This window comes from Centroberyx affinis, unplaced genomic scaffold (assembly GCF_046629955.1).
Source record: "Centroberyx affinis isolate AG114_WGS23_722 - 3 ecotype Tasmania unplaced genomic scaffold, CSIRO-AGI_Caff_v1 ptg002151l_1, whole genome shotgun sequence".
NCBI classification, from domain to species: domain Eukaryota; kingdom Metazoa; phylum Chordata; class Actinopteri; order Beryciformes; family Berycidae; genus Centroberyx; species Centroberyx affinis.
In genome coordinates, this window is record NW_027280468.1 from 358,645 (window position 1) to 382,384 (window position 23,740).

Here is a 23,740-nt window from a genome sequence, read left to right on the forward strand (position 1 = left end):
AAAATAAAAAACTTTTTGCTAGTGTTATCTCCATTTCCCTGGAAATACATGGGGTCTGACTAATAACTGGTCAGTCAGTCACGTCAGTAACTCCTATGTAATAGAAGCTAGTTTACTACTCCAGCAAGTAGGCCGACCCTTAGTAACGACCTAGCAACAGACACGATTTCTAGTCCCTGTTGAGTCAGCCAGCCAACTTGAACTAACGTAATGCTTTCTAGAGATCATGGGATTTCCCAAACTGAATAAATACCACACATATAAACACAAAACTGCCTTGCTAGCTCAATCTTGTTGTAACTAAGATATCTGCTGAAAAAAATATTTTTTCCATGGACAGATTTAGCTACTACGTCTGCGAACTTCACATGTATTTTTAAGCTAGTAGCGCCGTGTCACAGACTCACCGGCACAGCTGATGGAGGATGCCAGAGCGTCTAGTAACATCAAGGCTGAACAGAGTTATATTTAAATATATTGTATAATAATATATGGCGGAGTAATATTTAGTGATGAGCACGGCTAGGTGTGCTGTCATGCTGATTTGATCACGTTCTAAATGTCTAGTTGACCAATCAGATTGCTTGGTCGGAACTATCTGTTGTATAATTTGTGTTATTTCATAGTTTTGATGTCTTTACTATTATTAAAAAATGTGGAAAACTTTTGACTGGTAGTGTATGTCTAATTATTCATTGGCTGTTGATTGCAAATCTATAAGGGCCCTAAAGTATGAAATGTTCTTCTTCTGGTGAAGTTAGGGAGAGCAGCAAACAGATCAGTTTTCCAACTCTGGGTTTTTGTATCAACACATGAGTCATTCCAGCGTTGTTCTCATCTCCAGGTCTGCCTCTGCCAAAACTCTTTCCATGAGGCTCCATTTATGGGCTCAGCAGAGAGGATGTGGGTAGTAGTGCAGCCTCATCACAAAGCTTCCAAAACAGCAGCGCTCACTCCTGGACGTCTTTCACAAGGCATTAGCCTGCCAGACAACATGCCTGCGACACTTTCTGAGATATTTACCCTCAGAGGCAGAGACTGTTGGCTATTCACTGCACAGAGTATCAAAAAAGGGGAATAAATATTCAATGAAGTAGAGAGGTACCGCAGGAAGACAGTCGGAAGGTGTTTGAAAAAAGAGAGAGACATACCACAAGAGTCCTCTTTAAAAGGACAAGAGTTGAATATATTTGTAAGCTCTTGGTATGTATTCGTTTTCCTTCAGCGTAGCGTGAACTGAGGTATGCCAACGTGCCGAAACTAAACCACAGTCTGACTCTGTCTCTGTTGTCCAGACACCAGGAAGTCATCAAAGGGTTTTTCGCTGAATGACTCAAAGCACTTTCCTAACCCCATGCCAGTAAGTAAATCCCCTTTCCCTCCTTTCCTTTACTGTCCAACTTTTATTATTCAGTTCAGCTGTCAAAGGTCAAAACAAGCTGACCACAGCTGCAAGCTACAAAAAATAAGACGACAATAAACTTGAACTGTACAGAGTTTTAGGGAAATAAAGAAAACAGGTGGTTTCCAATATTGACGCCAACTGTTGTGATCTCTTTATTCAGATTTCAAGACTGTTCCTGGAATTAACAAAGATATTCTCTAAAATGAAGGCCAGTAAAATGGAGAAATGGTCACTGAAAGACTGTGTGACAGTCTAAATGGGCTTGAATTTCATTCAGTGATTGCTCCGTAGCTTTTAAGCCATAATAACCAATGTAATTAATTTTTACATTTTGACATTGTGCTAAGGATTATTAAGCTTTTTACTGAGGTCAAATGAAAGAGAAATGAAGTGATAAACTGCAGTATATCGCAGGTATCACAGAACATTAATATTTGCAATTTTATCATGGCTGTAATACAGTCACATTATTCTACTGGGAAATCTCTGGCAATTTCCAGCTCCAATCATAAGCTTTCCCTCAGTGATGGTGGTTCTGTAACAGCATGGTGTCCTTTCACTGACACTACTGGTCTTCAGTCCACTCCTCTGCTGGAGGACAAGGTCACTGTTAAACACTATCAACATAATGAATTTCACCGATCCTCTGGGCCCTAATCTCCCACTGGCATATGGCTAACATTGCTGTAAAGCTCCTCAAACCATTGGGTGACCACTCGTGCCTTGAGGATGGGGACATTTCCATCCTGGAAGTTCAGAGTCCCATCCAGGAAGAATTGCATCATGGGATCAAAGTGGGAATCATTATGGCAGCAGTGATTAGAATTTACCTCGCCCTCTTAGGGCTGACTGGATTTATTCCATGCAAAGAAATGCACCCCAAATTAGTCCAAAACCACCAGAGACACTGAGGTGGGACGTGGTCCAGGAGTTTCTATTATTTTGGTCAAATGGACACGTATTAGGTAAGAAGAGCTGTGTAAACTTCAAAAAGGTTTATGTCTAAAACTCCTTAGCCTAAGAAGTCTTGTGACAATTTTAGTTGTCACCTTTCTTTGAAACCACTCAAAGTCAAATTTACACTTCACAGAACTAGACAACATACCAAATTCATACTTACACTGCAATATGAAAGAACGCAGTATCAATATGGGAAAGGTTTCAATAGGGCCATTTACATTCACTTTTATATGACAGACAATCAACAAGTGAAGTATTGAGAATAAGAACTGTAAGGAAGGTGTGTCTCTTTCATGCTGAGAAATATTAGATCAGCAGTAAGAAATGCAGTGTGGGAGATATTCCTACAATCTATCACTGTTGAGCAACATAAAGTGTTGCAACCCACTTCAAAAGGTAATGTAACCTTAAAACTAGACCTTAAAAATATATTAACTCCAACAGCAACCCTACTTGACTGTGCCTGTGTATGTAATAATCTTGAGATAAATATCTACTATCACAAACTACTGATGCATTTTCACAGGAATAACCCAATCAAGCATGTAGTACAATGTAAAATAACCTTCTTGTCTTCCCTCCATATCAGTCATAATGTCCTCTGGAGCAGTATTGGCAACTTGGTATCAAAGACTATTATATCCCACAGGAAGCTGTACCTGCCAGTAGCACAGCTGCTCACACTATCAGTCCAGTATCCTTCCAGGCCAAATCCTCACTGCAGCATAGAGCACAGAGTACAGGCCTAATATCAATTAGAAGTCCCTAGTCAAAGAATCCCATCCACTGCAATACAAATGAAGGTAAAGTAATATAACTGTGAGGAGATATGGGAAATAATTAATTGGCCTGAGAGGCTGGTTCATTCTTCAAAAGACCCTAAAGAAACACCGAGGTTATAACATTTGCCAAAAAGTCACAACTGTAAACGTGGACTTGTTTTTGTTTTGTTTTTTTCCATCACCATTTTGAGGAGTATCAAAGTTGCCATTACACATGGACAAACTGCAGTGTTCACTTTTTGTCAAAGGGGGGAGCAGTGCGTTTCATTCATAAATGTTACAGCCCCATCGGTGAAAATTAAATTAACGAAAAATACCATCTTAGTAGGCCTCTGCCTCACTTTGAAACTACTAGCAACTCCCACAGAAAACAATATTGAGCCAGTTAATGGTGAACAAACTATGCAAAGCAGTTCCCCCTGAGTTCATCATGGGGCTCTGCTGTGCCCCAGCTGTTGCTTGTCTTAGAAAATACCCGGAGTTAGCCTGTAGCCTATGTTTATATCTTATCCAGCAATATGATAGTTTGCCATTAGCTCACCCTCGCTTTTTCAAACACAAGTTGTTAGGGCTTACCATGTTAGGAGAAGGAAACTTAAAAATCACCAACCATCCAGCGGCGGTGACTCTTTTCTCAGTATAGCAGGCGAGCTTTATTTTCGTGAGCAGTTCATTCCTCTCATAAAGCGCTAAGTGAACACTACTCCTACACTCCTACAGACGCGACTAGCCGCTTGTTAAACTAGGTGTTGGATAAATCTGTGAGGCTTTTCAGAGCGTGCGGTTATGCTCCATTGATTTGGGACGCTTCCCTTCACAGAAACCACTCCTTGCAGCTTTGTCCAGTAGTGATGTCATACCGAGGGGGGAAAGTGTCTCAGAGTCCCGACCCCCATTAACCGTTTACTGGACAGACCAGACCTGCAGCAAGCCCGTTTAATACAGTAGTAAGGAAATTCTAATGATGTGTTTTATTAATGTAAGTTTTCAGTTGCTTTTCAGCCCACACCAGAAAGTGTCAATGGCGTATTTTCATGATCACCGTTATACTCAGAAGTTTTCCTAATAAACCTACAATCATTTTTCACAATTACTACAATCAATATTCCTCCAATACTTTTATAGGGACTTGTAATGCGACTGTACAACTCAATAGTGAGTTTATAGTGACCTTGTTTTATTTTATTTTTTTCTATAACGCAGCCTAGCTGTAGGAATTTATACTGAAGTGTGTCTGTGGCACTCAATATTGACTTTAAATTACCACAGATTTTAGTCTTTTTTTTTTTATCTCTAGTTATCACTATTATAGTCCTATAGGAAGTTATAATTTATAGTATATGGTACTCAATAGTGACCTGCCTGATGGCATTTTATCTGATATGGTATCACTATAGTAATAGTCAGCTATTAAGGCCATTTAACTATGAATTAATCAATGCAGCCTAATCACTTCTGATATATTATTCTAAATACATTAATAGGCTATATAATAATTATACTAATTTAGTTATTTATTAGAATATATACTGTTCATCGGTGCTGTTTTCCGTAGACTGGTAATGAACACTGGTTATAAAGGCAATTATTATAGACATATATCACAATGTGATTCCCCGGATAAATGAAGGATGACTGTAGTGTTGGCTCGATATAAAGGAGTCCATGCAGTGGGAATGAGTAAACGTTGATTCAAGATCATCACAAACTGAGACCTCTGTTCCAAACAGCTGAAAAACAACTGTCTGGGTCACCTAACAGCTTCACTGCCCCAGACATGATGCAGCTTAGCTGGAATATCCTGAACTAGCCTAATGCATGCAGCAGGAAAATCAATCTGGCTATTTTAAACCATGATGTATCATGATGGTTTCCTGCTTTTCTCCTCCTTACCCCATAGTTCAGAAAACTGAGATTTTATTCTTAAAAAGAAAATGTGAGTACTGCGAGATTTTTTTGTGGGCACGGTGCAGTGATTTAGACAACAATGTTAACCCCTAGGTTATGTGTGTCTTTGTGTGTGTGTGTGTGTGTGTGTGTGTGAGTGAGAGAGAGAGAGAGAGAGAGAGAGAGAGAGAGAGAGAGAGAGAGAGAGAGAAAATATGTTTTTCCTATGGCCCAATTTATACCATATGTTTTCTTTTTTAATGTATTGCATTGAAAATTATACATGAATACGTTATCAGAGACTATGGTTAATAATCTCCTTTTGTTTTTATCTGTTTTGAACGAAACGTTGCTAACGTGTTTCCGTCGTACTGTAAACCACGTGACAAAAACCAGGAAGCGAATTGACTGTCAACAAAACACAATGGTGAGTGCGCGATTCCTTTATAATATCCTGTCTTTTCCGAATGAGTTTTATGTTCAAGTCGTCAAGTGATTGATATAAATAAACCAATGTTACAACGATAGCTGGCATTTAATTTATCAAATCGACTTTGCTTTGTTACCACCAAGCAGCTAACCTAGTCACCTAGGTTGATTAGCAGGTTGGCTAACGTTAGATAGTAATATTTTCGATGGGTGACCTACTAGGAGTGACCAAAGATTTCATATTAACGGTCTAGACAAATAGTAAGCCATTGGTGCGGTTTTTTCTGGGACCCTCTTCTGAAACAATATTTGTTGTTCAATGCGATTTGGTACAGAGCTGTGCAGCTGTCTGTATTGTAGTTTGAGGAGAAGAGTGATTCCTAATACATTCATTAGTTTTCATGTCTGAAATGAAATGTTGAGAAACTAAAGTCTCCCTCGTTTAGCTGACGGCCACCTGGACCCCCTCAAGAACCGCTCGGGGTCCCCAGACCATTTTGAGAACCAGTGAATGCACAACAATTACTCAGTCCATTGTCTTCATAATGAATATCTAGCTTGGTAACTGCTGTACATCCCTCTGTGATAACATCGTGTCTTGTTCGTGCAAAACAGGTAGCGATGGCTTCTTCAGACTGGCACCTGTCTTTAAAGCTGGTGGATCAGCCCAAATCCATCTTCCACTTCCCAGAGATGATGCCAGGCGACGTCCCACCTGGAGGATACAGAGTCGCTACTCTGAAACAGCTTGTTGCAGCGCAGCTCGCAGACTCCGTCCCAGACCCTGATCTCATAGGTTTGTTTCTGCTGTCTGTAAACTCTGTTTCTGACTTTTCAAGACTATTCTATTCTATTCTATTCTATCTAATCTATTCTATTCTATTGTGTATACAACGGCTATAAAAAATAATTCCTCCTCTTGGACTTTTTTCACATGCACTCATCTTGTGCATTGAATGGAGCTCCTATAAAGACAAGCAAAACTGCAAGCTTTAACAACATTAAAAGGAGACTTTCTTCAAAATGTCTGACCATAACTTAAAGATGAAGTATAAACATTATATAGTACGTTATAAAATGGTTTTGCGTGCTAGAATCTAGCCTTAAGTGCATACATTGGATGAATCCTTTTACAAACTATATTTAACTGTTCATAGAATTTTATACTTTGACATAAATGTATTGAATGGCTATGTCACTCTGGGAGGAAAGAGTACTTGGCATAAATTTTAGAGCAAAAATCTGGACGGGAAATGTAAACATTTGCCAAGCTAAATCTGGTAAATGTGTACATTTGTCAGTTAATGTTAATGTTAGTCACAGTAGCAGGAGACTCTCTCACAGTCCAGTCACTATGTTTTGTTGGGTATGGTACATGGCCAAATTATTTCTTCAGATTTGGCTCCTGTAGTAAACTGTGATCTGTGAGGCACATTTACTGGTGAACGTATACAGTCATCTTCACCAACATTATTACTGTGTGATCGTGATTTGTCCTGATAAGTGAATGTTCTCTGTGTGTTGCTGTTTTGTCCCAGAGCTGGTCCACTGTGGGCGGAAATTGAAGGATGACCTAACGTTGGACGCTTGTGGAATTCAGCCAGGATCCACCTTACACATCCTCAAAAAGACTTGGCCAGAGCCTGAGATCAGTCCAGGTGTGTGTAGCGTTTTATCACTGACAGCTCGTTTCCACTGTAAGTGCTCTCTGAACCTGAACACGGACGTATTTCTTTATCCTATTCTTCTTCAGAGCCTGTGAACAGAGCGACTGCAGCCAGGGAGTTCAGGGTGTTTCATGCTGCTCTCCACTCTCTCAACTCTGCCTACAGAGACTCAGTGAGTAGAGGACACACACATACTGTAGCCTAGAACAGTACTGCCTAAAGTGGCAACCCCAACAAAATGTATTCACCCTCCTGTATTTGATTAAATTTAATAACTAATATGCTAAGTTATTTTGAGAAAATGTCTTATTACAAGGAATATTAATAAGCCTTTTGATTATTTAAAAGAGAAAAAAAATGTACTTGTTAAATTTCTAAGTAATCGATGCCCAGTAGCATTACATCAAATGAGTCAAATGACTACATCTATGAATCTTTTCTTTTGTTCTGTCTGTTTTAAGTAAGCCCTCTTCCCCGAATGACTTAATGTGCATTTTTTCTGCAAAAATCTAAACAGCTGAGACTTGGTCAAAGATTATCTTCTGTAGGTTAATGCATAGCTATTATAGGTTGGCAGCTTTCTGTGGCACAAACCACAGAAGTCAGTTTTACACTGCGAGCATGTGGCTCATGCACAGGAGTGATATTGAATTTATAAATACTTTTGTATTTGTTCTGATTAATGTGTCACTTGTGTAGCCTGGTAAGACCATCCTGATCACGTGACCTCACATTCTGGACTGATCCACGGATCAGTCTGGACTTCTAGCCGCCCACATCGATTTCCTGAAATTACAATGTAACCGGGCCAATCAGGGACTGCGTCGTAGTTGATGATGTGAAATACAGGCCACCGCTGGCAAAACAGTAATGGCGTCTCCCGAAGCAACGAGCGGTAACGTTAATGTTAGTAAACACAGCATAAGTGCAGTAATTGCAGAAATAGACTCAATAACAACAATTAAACAAGAACAAGAGTATGCACTAGCGGAGTTTCTCAGCGGAAAATACGTTTTTGCCGTTCTGCTGATTTCGCCGTCCTGCTGATTGGCTGAAGGAGTTTGTCTGTCAAGGCAAGTACTCCCACCCACTGAATTTGATGTGGGCGGCTAGAAGTCCAGACTGATCCATGGAGCGAAACAGAATGTGAGGTCACGTGATCAGGATGGTCTTACCAGGCTATCACTTGTAGTGTTTCAGTGATTAAAGCTCTTCACATCAATGAAACACTATTATTGCTACTACTACTACTGGTGCTACTACTAAAACTGCTTCTGCCACCTAGGTATATAAAATGCTGACAAATAAGGAGTCTCTGGATCAGATCATTGTGGCTACACCGGGGCTCAGGTCAGACCCAGTAGCATTAGGTAAGACTTGATGGATCTTGCTTCGCTTGATAAATCTCCTTATGATATTAATTTTTACCATGCAAGTATTAACATTTAGTCTAATAATGCCCTTTAAATTTGTGCAGGAGTTCTCCAAGACAAAGATCTCTTTGTGCAGTTCACAGACCCTAACATGCTGGACGTGTGAGTGTGGCTTTACCTTGATGATTATTGGCTCTGATATGCCGCATAATAAATGAGCACAGTACAGACGCACATAGAGGAAAATCCTGCTAGTGATGTTACGTACACACTCGACCCCCACTTGTGGATTCTTACCCTACTCACGTATTTTTACATTGTCCGCCCAAGTGTAAACACCTATTTTTGTATTTCTGTTAGAGTTTTATTATATTGGCCATGTCGGCTGTCAAATATTAAGCTGTCTCGCTTATCAGCAGACTGCAGGATGGTAAGAATTAACAATGTTATAATGCTAACAGGCATAAAGAAAGACTGGTAGCAGCATTACTGAGTTAGCTGTACCCCGTGTATCTATACTACTGCGTACACTGTGGCTGTCATGATGCATCAACTCTCAATCTATGCGTTTCTGTTCTGTCCACCTCACAGACTGATCAGTTCCCACCCAGCGCTGGTCAATGCCATCATCCTGGTCCTGCACTCTGTGGCTGGCAGTATGCCCGCTCAGTCCAGCGCCAGCTCCTCCCGCAATGTCTCCTCCAGTTCCTACAGCGATATGCCAGGTGAGCAAGGTGGCTCAGTGAAGAGCGGGGAAGGAGGATGGTGAGGCTCCCTAACAGGCTGCCACATGTGCTGCTGACCGCCTCCAACTATAAGCATTGAAATGAAGATAAAATGCAATGGACATGTTATTGTAGTTGTGTCTGCCCTTTAAATTTAAATTTAGCATACATATGTAAATAAAGATACAGATAAATGTGCTGGTGGAGAGGCACTACTATAGTGGTGGTTAGTTAATTTTGTGAATACCAGTGTAACTAGGATGAACTGTAATGTTTGCTTCATTGGGTCCCTGCCATCCAGGCAATCAGGCTTTGGAACACTTGTTCTGCTTAGGCTGGCATCCATCTTTAATGTGTTTATGTAAAACTAGTTTTCACAGACAAGCTTTTATATAAACTGTTGTTGTTCTTGTCTGTTTTATTCTTCTATTGATGTCTGGCATTTTAAGGCTTTACCTCAGTGGCTTTTACGCATTTTTGCACACTTTGTAACTCCTTTTCCATGACAGCTCTGCAATAAAAGCTTATTATTCTCCTTTTCCTGCAGGAGGATTCATGTTCGAGGGCATGTCTGATGATGAGGAAGATTTCCAGTCCGTGAGTCAATCTGCTTGAAACTCGACATCAGGCATTATGTGCACTGAAACTTGATGAAGCTAATGCCATTGCTGAATTTCATTGTTTCTCAACGTGTGCGATAGGGGAGCCAAGCAGGCCCGTCCAGCAGAGCGGGGGCCTCGGCAGGAGTACGTCCCGTGTCTCTGAGCCACAGTGGAGCCACAGGCCCTCGGCCAATAACACAGAGCGAGCTGGCGACCGCCCTGGCCCTGGCTAGCACCCCGGACTCCAGTGCTGTCACTCCCACCACGTCAGGAAGTCAGGTGGGGGCCGCTCACTTCTTGGAAAGGCAGACAACATTCACACACATTTTAAAAGCTTTTTACAGCCACTGAATAGACATTGAGGATATAAAACGCATTGTCTCTACCTCACAGCGTGGCGATGGATTAGTGCAGATGAATACGCTGACACACATTTTTTTCATCCCTGGATTCTTTCTCAGTCATTCTGAAGTCGTTGTCTTTCATTTAGGCGGACCCCTCCACTGGAGTGGCCCCCATGCCAGCAGGCACCCCAGTCAGTAATGATCTCTTCAGCCAGGCACTACAGCAGGCTCTGCAGGCCACCAACATGTCTGCTCTACAGGTGGGGCTATGACCTGACTTGGATTAAAAAAAAAACTCACCCACATATCCAGTTGATGTAGGAGATGGGTTTTAATAATCCAGGAATATTTACAATAATACTACTGCCTGTCCAGATTCTGATTCCCCTGTTTATTGTCCTAGTTGGAGAAAATTGCAGAATGGCAGAATACTATAAAATAGATTATGTGTGTTATCCATGCAGTGTATATGGTTGTAAAGTTGTTTGTTAACAGAAGAGCTCAAGTGAGGCTGGTGTGGTAATTACATTGCTTCTAATTTAGACTCTGGTGAGGTTGGGTGCTCTTTAGATAAAAGGGTCTTCTTTGACTGCGTTTTTGTTTTGCCAGGGCCGTTGGCAGTCCCAAATGCAGCAGCTCAGGGACATGGGGATCCAGGATGAGGAGCTGATGCTGAGGGCGCTGCAGGCCACAGATGGTGACATCCAGGCTGCCCTAGAGCTCATATTTGCTGGAGGCCCAGGACTCTGAGCCCATGCCCAAGGGACAGGGGGGGGGGGCGTTTAGGGAGGAGAGGGCTGGAGAAGCCCTGTCCTTAGGCTCAGAGGAACTTTGGTCATCCTGCTGCCTAGTCATTATGTGGACGTTATGCTTTTAGACACGTGAAGACTTCTCATTACTGCCCCACTTACCCCCCTTAGATGTACAGTTTCAAAGCAGCTCCGCAATTGTCATAATGTTTTTGTCATTGACCTGACTGGACTTGTAATTAACCTCATCAGTGTTTGAGCCTGTCTACCTGTTTGTTTGATAGGTGGCATTGACTCATTGACAGTTGTTAACTTACTTCTTTAGCAATATCAAGTTTTGTTGACTTCGTGGACTTTTATTGTTTAAACAATAAAAGGGAAAAGTCTACTCCTCTATATGCTGTGGCATTTATTAGCATACCAAAGTCTCTGCTACATTGCTTTGATCAGGATGGCGCCCTGTGAAATGTCAGTGTGCAATTTTCACATCGTAAGGAGAGAGGAGTGTGTGAATTTTCCTTTTTATTGTTCAATGACTTATACTAGCCAGCAGCTCACCCTGTGCCTATGATTTTGTTTTGTTTTTTTCTTATTTGTTTGAGTCTTGATTGTATAATCATATACTTATTTGCCCGGAATATTAAAACGTATGCAGTACATCGTTGTACAGCTATGGTGCTCATACATTCATATTTGCAATGGCATCCCATAGCTGATGTAATTCAGTTAGTTGTACACTAGATGGCAATGCAGTATTTTATTTCCAACTAGACATTGTTGCTATAGTGTTTCTTTCATTATTAACAACATCCAAATCATTCTTTGTTTTTTGTTTTTTTTGGGGGGGGGGTTCTTCCCTAAATCTTAATAACATTAATTGAATTGTGTTTCATAAATGATAGATGCTGGTTAATTTGTAAATAGGTTTTAAGATTTCATTGCAGTCAATATGTTTAGACACAGCCAGTTACATAAAAAAGGAATAGAAACAGATAAGGTGATAAATAGATCTATTCAGATGTGACTATGCTTGTCTGAACATTGTTGCTATTAGTGACTGAGCTCTTTTTTCAATCTCAATACAGCCAGCTACATTTGCTTTGTCTGGTTGCCTCCCATCAGGGTATTTTAGAGGAGGACATATTGCATGCCCCCCTCTGCAACCTACCGTTCCCGATCTACAGTAATTGCCCTGCTTAGTTTTATTACTGCATCTGTGAATGTGACAGCTCAATCAGTGGATTGCCCTTTCATAGCATAGCACCCAAACAGCGCTTTGTGTCCGTCTGTCCCCATTACCATTTTATATGCATGCACACCTGTGGGCAATTTCCACCTCCAACTGCCTCCAAGGGTATTTTAAAATGATGCATTTCCACTGTGCTGTGGGAAATGGTGTCACAGCTTCAGCACAATAATAAAGTGTCATTGCCTCTCTAGCAAATTAAAAAGGAAACTGTGTTGTGGTTTATCCAGATAAAGATGGTGAAATTTTAAACCCAGCAGGAATTATGTGCTGTGGAGTAATTTTGCGCTGATTACAGATCTAGACATATCTTTTGTTTTTAAGGGCCTTGCCTGCTAGTAATCTGTCAAGTCAGACGTGGTATTTGTTGTAGCCTGTATCATGTCTATTTTACCGTTCTTCTGCATAGGCTATTACCCCAAGCGCTGTAACTGCAGCTCTCAGCACATCCTTAACAACTTACTGTCACAAAACACTGCCAATGTTGCCATGGAGACACATCTGTCGGTTTTGAAAAAGTAGCAAATGCTTCACACATATAATGCTTATATCACTGTTATTGCACACCATGTTTAGGTCCCTTTTGTTGTCAACTGTGAAGGCACTTCAAAGTGATAGTGGCTTTATCTTACCTCTTAGGACCTGGTGCTGTATTGAAGCCCCTATATCCACCCTAACATCAAAGGAGAATTGAGATTACAATACAGTCTGAGCAGATAAATTCAGTTTGTACCCGTCGACTCTTTCCTGACTGCTTCCTCACCTCCTTTTTATAGACAGACTAGGTGAAGACCTGGGCTGGGTTTCCCCAAAACATGTAAAGAATATATTTGTTCTATCTAGCAATCACCAGGATGAAGATGATGTTGACCTTACAGTATGATATCTTTGGAAAATCTAACCCATGGGTGACATTTTGTCTTTATTCATGGGGACAGAATTGCATTCGGAGGTGGCTCTCTCACAAATGAACCGCTACGTTTGAAGCTGTCTGAGGGAGCAGAAATAATGGTACAACGAATGGAAAACAAGCTATTATTTCCTTTTCTCTGTCTACTCCCCACTGCCATTTTCTTCTTTCAGATGATTATCGTCGCTCTTCGTCTGGCTTCACCACTGTTCTCTCCTTGTTTGCCCGGGTGCCCACACAGCACTTCAGCCCATGTTCATAAAGGGTTTGAATGGCTTTAACTCTTTCAAGAGTTTTCTACGCTTCCTCTTTTAACTGCTGACCGTCCCCATCGTGATGACATGGCAGCGGGTACATAACTAAGAGAAAGCAATGCTGAGGAGGAAGAGGAACTGGCATAGCACAGAATGGTGTCTTCCTAACGAATTAGGCTGCAGCTTTGAAGTTGGCACAAATCTATCCAATTACTCCCACACTGACCCGGGTATTCAGGTAATGAGTAAGGTTCTGCACCCCTTCTTTCTAAACGCTATGATGAGTCAATAGAAATCACCAATGCTGCCAGACCTTTTTAAACGGTGTTAAAGCTCTTTTAATCAAGCTTTCACAGACAATACCAACAGTGTTCTCTTCAGACATACCAGAGGAGGAAAGGATAGAGTTGATATAATGTCCTCCGTTCACTTTTGTTCTTTCTGAAAGGTGCAGCTCACGTGTTATTAACATCAGGTCTGTTACCTGAGATTGCTTTCTGCCCGGCGTGACTGAGCGGAATATGAAATGAGCTTGTGATGGACACAGGGCCATTTTCATCCCCCTCGTGGACCCATTCATTGCTTTCAAGCCATGCTTTTATTCTTCCTCTTCTTTTTTTTATTTTTTTGGCAGTCTCTTTTCCACAAAAGCTGCTTTGATGCATTTCATCCCAGGTGCTTTAACCCTTGATGAAGCTTCCCCGGAGGAGAACAATAACTGCAGCTGAGGGAGAGGCTTAGTCACAGATCATACAGCAACCGCAGGGATTTAGAATTGAAAGTTAAAATGGCAGCTTTACTCTTTCGTCTGATGTGATCGATTTGATTCACTCAGGGGAGATATAGCAAATCAACAACTAAATAAAAAAAAGAAAAATATCCTCCTTATTAATTCAGTGCATACATGCGTGTGTAGCCAGTTGTGTTGTTAATGATCAAAGCTGTACATAAGCTGCTGCTTGTTTCCATTCACCTTTACATGACAGAGGTACATGAAAAACTGCAACATAAGCATACCCATAAGCAATAATTCTCATTGTGGAGTTTGCATCATTGTGGAGCAGCCTCATGAAATATTGATAACTTTACCCTCAGAGTCCATTTGTCATTTCAAAGAAAATAATGACAAAAAAAGAAAACAATATAGCACAATAATATAATTTAGTTTAACCTTGACTGTATCACAGAAACGAGGAGAAACTCAAAGTGAGATGTTGATTCTGCATTCAGGGTCATTTGTATTTTTTATTTTTTTTGGTGGTTTTAGTATAAGCACAACATTTGTGTGTAAAAACGTTCATAAATGAGGCCCCAGGACTCCGGAGGGGAAGATAAGGTGCTGATCCCAGTTCAGATTTCAGGGACACACACTTTCACACAGACAGACATATGGGCCTGTAGCAGTAAACAGCCACCATCAGAGCCACAAGGCAGGGTTCTCACTGTCTGGCTGCCTGTTAGGAGCCAAGCTCGGGGTGTGTGCATTACAGAACCTGCCTACCATCAAAAGACCAGAGAGCTTGTGAATGTTCAGTGTTTCCTTTCATCAGCCCCCTTGTTTATGCTCTCCACGAATGCCTGGCAGTTGCTTAATGGATAAAATGTGCCGTGTAAAACTGTTTTTGCTGTCACAATGCAACAGTTGTGAATGTGACTTTAGGGTAAGGGATTAGGGAAATGGTTCACATACTGAAATTGCATCCGACAGCACAGAGTGCTGGACTCTGAAGAGAGGAGCGGTTTAATATAGCAATAATACCCAAGAGGCTGTTCTTTACTGTGATTATGGGCACCATGGTGATGTGTCTAGCACAACAGTAGACATAATCACAGTGAAGAATGCACTTGCAGGTATTATGGCTTATATACAATGGTTACCAATCATCTATACGGTCTGACTGAAAAGTAGTTACATACCAAAGAGATAAAAACAGGAGAAATCACCAATCACCAACTAGCTCCTTGGCTACCACAAGTGTTGTGGCAAAGCATCCATTTAAGCATGGCTGGCTGTGCTTTATTGGAATTAATGTATTTGTCTTTGACAGATCAAATTTCAAGATTAAAAATTGCAGGGTTATCTGATGTGAAACCAAGGAATGGAGGAACCGTGACTGTATTTTTGTTAAAAAAAAAAGATGAAACAAGAAAAGAAAGAAATTTGACAGTGAGAAACAGACCAACCATGACAATCAACAATACCTCTGTCTCCCCACGGCTGGCAAGACATTTAAATATGCTAACACCAACCTGTCCTCTGAATCTGTTAATCTGTAACGCCAAGACCTTTTTAAATGCCAAGAATCAGCGGAGGCTTATACTCCCATACAAAAAAAATGGCTGACATGCATAGAGCAAGGATCTTTTAAAATACATTTTAAATACCTTGTGATCAAAAGGGCCAGACGCGTGATCACTGCAGGAAGGGAGTCATGAATAACTAACAATGGGAAGAACGTACTCGCCAGCTTGATTTGGGCTCATTTGTAGAGGCAGACACATTAAAACCAGCGCTGCTAGGATGAACCGCCGGGTGAAAAAACTCCTACAGGATAACGTGCTACAAAGTGGATCAATGGAGAACAACAAGCTGCAGTGCTCGCTTGATAATTGCTCCAGCATTCTGTCCTTCACTCAAACAATAGTCGCTCTTCACTATTTATTGAAGAGCTTCACCATGGTAACTGACGGGCAAAGATACTGGAAGGGGCTTTTCTCCTGCCGCGCAAGTATGTGTTTGCTTTTATTTATTGTGGTGAGGTGTGTGTGTTTAAAGACAAGGGAGAAAAGTAATGATGCTCAGAAACTCACGCAGCTCACGCATGGATTTGACTCATAAACCCAATTTTATTTAGTTTGAACCTTGATGCCTCTATGTCCCCATACAATACATTCAGTATATACATTTGGCCATGAGGGACTGTACAGAGATATGTTATAGTAGTGCATACATACGTGGCAAGAAAATGTACACAAAGGAAACTCATACACGCCATTTTACCACAGCGAGTGGCACGAGACACACAGGGCAAGTCAATGGCTGATGGCTGGCTACACCAGGACACACACACACGCACACACACGCACACATTTTTTTACATGCACACATGCACGCACAACTGTGTACGTACACGCACACACACACACTTTAAGACACTTCTCTGAGGGAGGAGAAGGGCTCTTTCAGGTTCTCATAATAGAGACATAAGAATGTGAAGAGCGGGTCTGCTGATTGCGACAAAGCCCCCTCTCTGCCAGAACACCCTCCCCTCCTCCCCTCCCTCTTTCTCCCCCCCTCCGTCTCTCCCATTTTCCCTTTCTCCATCCGAAGCTAAGGCCTCTCTCTAGGCAGTGTGGCCGTCGTACGCGAGCTCTTCTCTATGGTAAAGTAATACTTGTCAGCAGCAGTAACTAAATAAAGAGCCTCCTCTATTGTCAACACTTGATCTCTAAAACAGGGAACATTCAGAACATACAGGATACATTACACGTATAGTTTATTTAATTTGCAAATTTTTTTTTTTTTTTAGGATAACTTCTCTCAAGGAAATACATAGGTCCACTTCGGCAACATACCGTTCCTTAATAAAGCTGTATGGGTTGAACAGACGGCCTCCTATCACACACCTCTCTGTCTGCCCTCGCTTTCTGCTCACTTACCTCACCAACAAAATAAACTTCTGTATACACCCCCATTCTCTGCAAAAAAAACATCAGGTCGTTCTCCTGATTACATTTCCTCCAGGTGGACGTGTTGTACCATCGCATCTGTCATACGCATTTAGTGGAGGCACACTCTCCAATCATTATCCCTTCAATGACTATATGGTTGCATAGCACACAGTGGAGATATACAGTGGTCATGTTCACCAAAGTCAGTTCTTATAACTGCAAGTGTCAGTCACTCTTAGCTTGGATTCAGCCCCAAGAATTTTCATTTCCGCTTGTATTTGCTCATTAAACAACTCACCATTTCAATATTGAGACTCATGGGACTGGCAGTGGTTTCCTCTGAGGAGGCAATTTGAGCATACAGACATTAGGCACTCTGATTAGACTCACCAATTTATGGTGTTGGCCTGTGTTTACATGTACCAACTTGAGTAAATCAGCTCTTTGCTGCTGTGATTGGTAAGCAGCAATCCAGGCTGCGGACTGAATTATTATTGGTCCAGGTGAAGAGGAATTCTGGAAAGCAGCCCAGAAGACCGATGTGTCATTCCTATGAATTGCTAAAAACCAAATGCGGTTAATGAGTGAATACAAGTGGAAATGGAAATGAGTGAGTCACGGGGCTGGATCCCAGTCTCTTTAGTTCAGGGGAGAAAAAAAATAATAGGCTTGGACAACCGAAGAGGTTCAAGCAAGGGTTGTCACCTCAGTCTGTACCAGTAGAACACACACTGGAACTCATACTCAAGTGCATACATATTCCATACATATGTGTACACATGAATGCATTGGACACATGCATACATGTACGCGCACACACACACACACACACGCACACAAGCACATACACATGCACACATGTATGCACACCTAGTAGTAAAGGGTAGATGATGCTTTCAATGCTTAGTGGAAGCATGGCAGACTGAAGGTCAGTGTCCAGTTGGAACAGGGTGTGCTGTGATTGGTCCGGGGGCATCTGCAATATAGTCTCTCATGTGAGGCTCAACAATCCCGTTGGTCAGGAGACACCGTGACTCGTGTCCCAGAGTCAGGCCACAGAGGCAAACGTACGTTAGCAGAACTTGAAACAACAAAAATGCAAAGCACCACAGTAGAAGAGGCTGGAGTATTCCCAAAAAACACGATCACATCGGCACAGAACAATGAGGGCCGGGGGCCGATAGGCCATCACAAAGGAGTAACACATCAGTAATAATTACCCCAGAATAAATTACAGTCACAGAACAATCGTTAAAAGCAGAATTGGAAATCAGCTGATCTAGCGGACTGATTTGACCCATGCATTATAAGGCATTAACCAAACATTTGTTACTGACATCACACAATATCATATTAGTGACTATACATACAATTGCTGATCTGGAAAATCTGTTTATCTTTTTAGAAAAAAAAAAAGAACAAAAACATTTCTTGGACTAACTTTATGCAAAAAAATATTCCTAAAACAATGATGCAATTCTAAAGGAATTGGAAATGGAGATGGGAGGGCAGATCGATATCTGCAATCCCATTGTACCTATTGATCTGCAGATGGGCGAATGAAATTGATTTTCTGAGGTAGACAATGCAGGCATATTTCATTCTCCCGATGCAAAGCCATTCTAAGCAGGGATAGTGAGGGTAATTTGGTCCATTTGGACAGGCTCTGGTCTCTGGCCTCAGCCAATTGTACTGTGTCGGATGGGCTGACCCATCCATCATGCTCTGCTGCCTGTCTCACCACTATGGTACTTACATTGTCATTGGTGTGATACACCCACTCAGTGATGGATAGCAGACAGCATGCATGATGACAAGATAGAGACATCAGTCTGCGCAGCTCACAGGCCTGTTGTTTCTGCGCTGCTGGGGACACACCATTCATGCTAGGCCAGTTTATTCAATCTCCTGCCCACTATATGGGGCCCATGTGGACGATATCCCTCAACATGCCTCATAAATGTCCCTTCTCTTACACGGCTGTTACAATCTTCAGGTCCCCTTGATAAACAATTACTCCTACAGAATCAACAGAGCCTAACCAAATGAGAAAATCAAACAAGCACGTTTATAGACAATGGATATATACACTCTCAGGAAAAAGGTACGCAATTTTATGACAAAAAGGTATAGCCCAGTGACGAAAGATCTAATGTTGTGCCTTTTTTCGGAGAGTGTAAAGTGCTAAGGGAGAAATCAGTTAAGGAATCAATGAAATGATGCTCATCGGAGATGTCAGTCTGTGATGTTAATGAAGTGGATGTCTGTTTGTCATAAATAAAAAAAAACAAAAAACAAATAAAAGAGTTCTGCGACAGTGAGTCTGTATGTATGAGATAGTGAGTAGTAGGCTTTGAAGCAGGACTGGAATCTGTGGGCCGGTGAGGTGAGTCAGATTCAGCAGGTTGGGATGCTACTGTTCATCTTCCTATGATCCTACAGAGCCCCGTCCGGGGCCCCCCGCTTTTCCAACAAAAGGAGGGACAGGGGGAGTGGAGCCGCAGGGTGGCCCAGCGAGTACAGCAGGGGCCGAGCAGGTCTGGCACCTGGAGGCGACCCACGGCACTATAGTGTCCTGATGGCCACCGGGTAGAGCAAGGACATGTGTTCGGCCCCCTTGATGGGCAGCTTGCGGCTGGAGTAGAAGTGGATGATCTCGGGCACGCTGTCGAAAGGGCAGCTGTTTTGGCCGAGGATGTACTTGTTCTCCTTCGTCCGCGACAGCTTCATGTGCATGAAGCCCTGGCTGCTCCTGGGGAGAGAGATGAAGGGGGGGGGGGGGGGAGTCAGGTGGGGGGAGGAGGGGGATAACAGAGGATAAATAGAGAGAACAGGGGTGCAGGAGGTAAAGAGATGGACAGAAAACACCACATTAACAAGAAAGGTTTGCATTTGCCAAAAGCCTCAATATACAGAATGGGAAACTCAACTGATCACTACAAATTTTATTTATAGTTTATTCCATACATATCTACCAGCTACAGTCTTATAGCTTAGTTATGTCAACTGCACTTCAAACACATAACTCACCATCACTGGACAGTCAAAATGCCAATGGTAATTCTAAATTCACAATAGGTGCTCCCTACATGATAATGATCTGAAAGCTGGATTACTTCCAATTTTTAGGGGGGGTGAATAAAAGCCAGGTTACTTAAGGTGCTGGGTTTCACATGCAGAGCATAAGGATGAGGCTAATGAACCCCCAGGATGAATCACTTAGGCTACAGCAATAGATGCGCAGCAAATTAAAAGCTCCCTGTGTGTTTCTAGGAGCCTTCGATCAATACATTTTACAGCTTGCCAGTAATCTTCTGCGTTAGAGTAGAAAATAAATTTTTTGGAGTTGTTAAGTGTACCTATCAGCAAGGAGTTGATGCAAAAAAAACCACCAAAAACCAACACAAAATGTGTTTTTCCTCTTGTCTTCCTGTAAATGTGCTGCGTTTTGGTAACTCATCTTACAGTCAAATGTGTACCATTTTGATTTTGATTTTTTTTTTTTAAAGGTTTGTTTTAGGCATTTTATGCTTTATTGATAGAGACAGTGTGAGAGAGAGACAAGAAGGTATGGGAGAGAGAGAGAGGGGAGGACATGCAGCAAATGACCGCGGGCCGGATTCAAACCCGGGTCGCTGCGGGAAGGACTGAGCCTTATGGTATGCGCTCTACTCAGTGAGCCACCGGGGCGCCCTTGATTGACATTTCTAAGCTAACTCAAAGAGCTAGGGCCTCATTTCCAAAACAACATGTTCTGTCAGTTCCTCTTTACCATAATAGATTAGCATGACAGCTTTTTCAATCAACAGCTAATGCTCCCAGCAAGTTATAATTGCCGCATCCTCAAACACCAAGCAGCCAGTTGCTGCCACTGGGCATTACGGCCAGCGATGCCATCAACACAGTGTGCACCGGCTCATTTCAGCTCACTAAACTCACACCCCATATCTCCTTTTGATCATTTATTGTTTCATGATTTTTTTTTAAAAGCTTGCCTCAATTTGAAATGTATCTAGAGAAAGCCATGCTGCTGCAATGCACAAAACTGGCAAAAAGAAGGATAATAACAGAAGTCTTCAATTACAGAGGAGAAAAGCCCACGGGATACCATTTATCACCCACTCCTTCTGTGACAAGCAGCCAAACACACCGTAGCAGGTTAGCATGAGAGCTGCGCACCCAGTGACTTACGGGGCCAGTCACTGTTATCAGCATTATGCGTTCTTCCAATGCCAACAATGTTGTGGAAAAGGAGTCTCATGAGGACTGTGTGTGTGTACAAGAAGTTTAGCTGAGTAGATATCATTTATTATCTCAACAAAACTAGGATGTAGGAATGTCATTCTGGCAGTGACGGACATAATTCTAGTAGGCATAACTTTTTGTTTTGATAGTGAACAGCGGATGTGAGGCATCCCGGTGGTCAAGAGAATGGGGCAAACAACGTTTATTGCATGCCACACCCCTCTTTCTCCCACTTATTTCCTTAAAAAAAAGACATGCTTTTGAGGCTATTGAATGTATACTTAGTTATATGTGCATGTATATGTACATACTGTATGCGTGTGCATGTGTGCCCATTATCTGTGATAAACAGGAGCAAGAACTGGGCTTTGGGCACCTTAAATGTGAGGCAAGTCTATTCATTACTTATCTCCTAATTGCATGTGTAAAGCCTCAGGATGTGTTCTCTCACTGAGGCATGGAGAGAAACAGGCACAGAGATAACACTGAAGTGGAGACAGGCTAAGAATGCACAGGTTCAATTAAAGGACATCCATCAAAAATAAGAATACATTTAGCTCCATAAATGGTAATTACTGTATGTGAAATTATTCTTTATTTTAATAGATGAGGCCAATCCCTCTTTCATTAATGTCAGGAGAGACTGGAGCACATAACACCATGACAAGATGAAATTAATCAGATGTACTGAAAAGGAAGAATAGCTTAATATGCAGACATAAACATTTTTAGTGCAAGGATATGAGAGTTACAGTTAGATGAGAGAGATAGAGAGAGAGATAGACAGAGAGAGAGAGAGAGAGAGCGGGTCAAGTCATATTTATTTATAAACCTCAATTAACAAACAGGTTTGTCACTTAGTGCTTTGCAGAAAATCAAAGTGCATAAAGGGAAATGCAAAGAGAGAAAGAGACGAGACAGAGAGAGTGCAAGCTCGGAGTTATGGAACCTACATAGATGGCAGTTGATGGAGAATGCTTCACGACAGAAATGCTAAGATAATGCTTTTTATAGGAGAGCTCAGGGAGAAAGTTGCAGGCTCGCTGCACCGTAAAAGTGAAGTAAACACAGCTATCAGACTTCTCCATTACTGCGCCTCTGGCCTCGCTAGTTCAGGATGTCATTAACAGCGAGTTCATCATGATTTGGGGAGAGCAGGCCAAATTTCCCCAGCCACAGGTCTCTACAATTCTTCAATTCTGCAAGCAGCGCTGGCAGAGCTCGTTTTTTAAATCTTCCCTGCAAAGTGCATTTGATGAATCCTCACACAGAGTGCTAGGAGACAGGCCTTAGGTTACACAGAGCCACACTTAAAAAGGCAAACACATCAATAGCAGCATTTTTAGATTCCCAGCTGATTTCCCAGTCAGCGTTTAGCGCCGCTTATCATGTTTCAGCCCCGCAGAGACAGAAACCAAGACAACAGAGCAATAGAGCAGAGCTGCTGATAACATGGATATGGGGGCTATTTTTGAGTAGACAGGCCTTTTGTGTTGTTATCGTATCCCCATGTTTGTGGGCTTTTATTGTCTAATCGGGATTAATTTCACCGGGGAGGTCTGGTGTCCTGTTTAGTGAGGTCTATGACTTTGATTTGAACCCTATAGCCCTCAGAGCAGAAAAGGCCTGACAGCAATCATAGCTTATCTCTACCTTCAATATATTGGATTGGTGCATGAATGATGCTCTCAAAGCTATGAATCTATTGCATCAGAAAAGGCAAACTCATCCAACAAAAGATAACGATCCTGAGCACAAGCCGTGACCTTTTTAAGCGTTACTGGCCATGAGATATCCTGGGTGCCTATTATTCCATTTTGATATGGTGAGAGCACAAACTGAATGGGTCTTCCTGCCATTTTGTAAAAGACAATGGCACACTTTTAATGATGAAAAAAAAAAGAAATGTGGTTGGTGGTGTAAAGCAGGTTATGAATTTCAAAACACAAATCTGTGTCATCTAGGTCCAATCTAGATGATGGACTAGCCAACTGAGAAGCATAACGAAATACAGTGAAACGCAACTAGTCCTTCTTTCTTTCTCCTAAGGCTGCATTTATACAGGGACAGAAAATGAGGACAGAAAATGAGGTTTTTAACTCCTTGTGGCTCATATCAGGTCTTATGGCTGTATAAGCAGGGAAGAAACAGATTCTATGCTGTTTTCTCACGGTTTAGGCAGTCGCTTGCAGATCGAAATCAGATCTTTTTTGTCTAAGCCAAAGCAAAAAGACACTTTCCAGGCAATAAAGCGTTAAGAGAGTTAAATTGCAGATGCAAAGAGTTTTGGCTGTTCATTCAGTCAGCTGTCTAGTTTCCCCATGTGTACGCTGTGGTATCAGGCACATTTTGTTGGATACATTTTCTTTTTTCATCAACAATTTCTTTGCTCAGCCAGTGGAAGCAGGCTGTGTGAAGCTCTCTCATGGGGTGAGGAATAGGATGACACTGTGTTCTGAGAGACTTGTGGAGGGTCTAATACATTTCAAA

At 41.8% G+C, this 23,740-nt stretch overlaps 3 protein-coding genes across 5 annotated transcripts in view; 1 reads left to right on the top strand and 2 right to left on the bottom strand.

The window, feature by feature from the left end:
• The window catches only part of cd276 (CD276 molecule), a 66,971-nt gene extending 63,012 nt beyond the window's left edge, over window positions 1–3,959 (bottom strand). The window contains exon 1 of the mRNA XM_071531973.1: window positions 3,724–3,959. The gene's annotated coding sequence lies outside the window, so the exon portion shown is untranslated. The remainder of the gene's footprint in view (window positions 1–3,723) is intronic.
• Window positions 3,960–5,347: 1,388 nt separating this feature from the next.
• Window positions 5,348–12,349, top strand: LOC139654796 (ubiquitin-like protein 7). 2 transcript variants are annotated; one of them, XM_071531967.1, is made up of 11 exons: window positions 5,348–5,461; window positions 6,079–6,259; window positions 7,002–7,121; window positions 7,217–7,302; window positions 8,416–8,500; window positions 8,608–8,665; window positions 9,095–9,228; window positions 9,776–9,825; window positions 9,930–10,109; window positions 10,321–10,434; window positions 10,784–12,349. In XM_071531967.1, exons 1-11 carry the CDS (start codon window positions 5,459–5,461, stop codon window positions 10,922–10,924), a joined length of 1,152 nt encoding a protein of 383 aa, XP_071388068.1. In that variant the 5' UTR covers window positions 5,348–5,458; the 3' UTR covers window positions 10,925–12,349. The 2 variants fall into 2 exon arrangements, with proteins under 2 accessions (XP_071388068.1, XP_071388069.1); XM_071531968.1 differs by lacking the exon at window positions 5,348–5,461 and having other exon boundaries at window positions 6,083–6,259.
• A 3,818-nt stretch (window positions 12,350–16,167) lies between these two features.
• LOC139654798 (SH2 domain-containing adapter protein F-like) overlaps window positions 16,168–23,740 on the bottom strand; it is a 101,742-nt gene continuing 94,169 nt past the window's right edge. For both annotated transcript variants that reach the window (XM_071531972.1, XM_071531971.1), the window contains one exon: window positions 16,168–19,757. In XM_071531972.1, coding sequence (XP_071388073.1) covers window positions 19,571–19,757 — 187 coding nt within the window. In that variant the 3' untranslated portion in view covers window positions 16,168–19,570. The remainder of the gene's footprint in view (window positions 19,758–23,740) is intronic.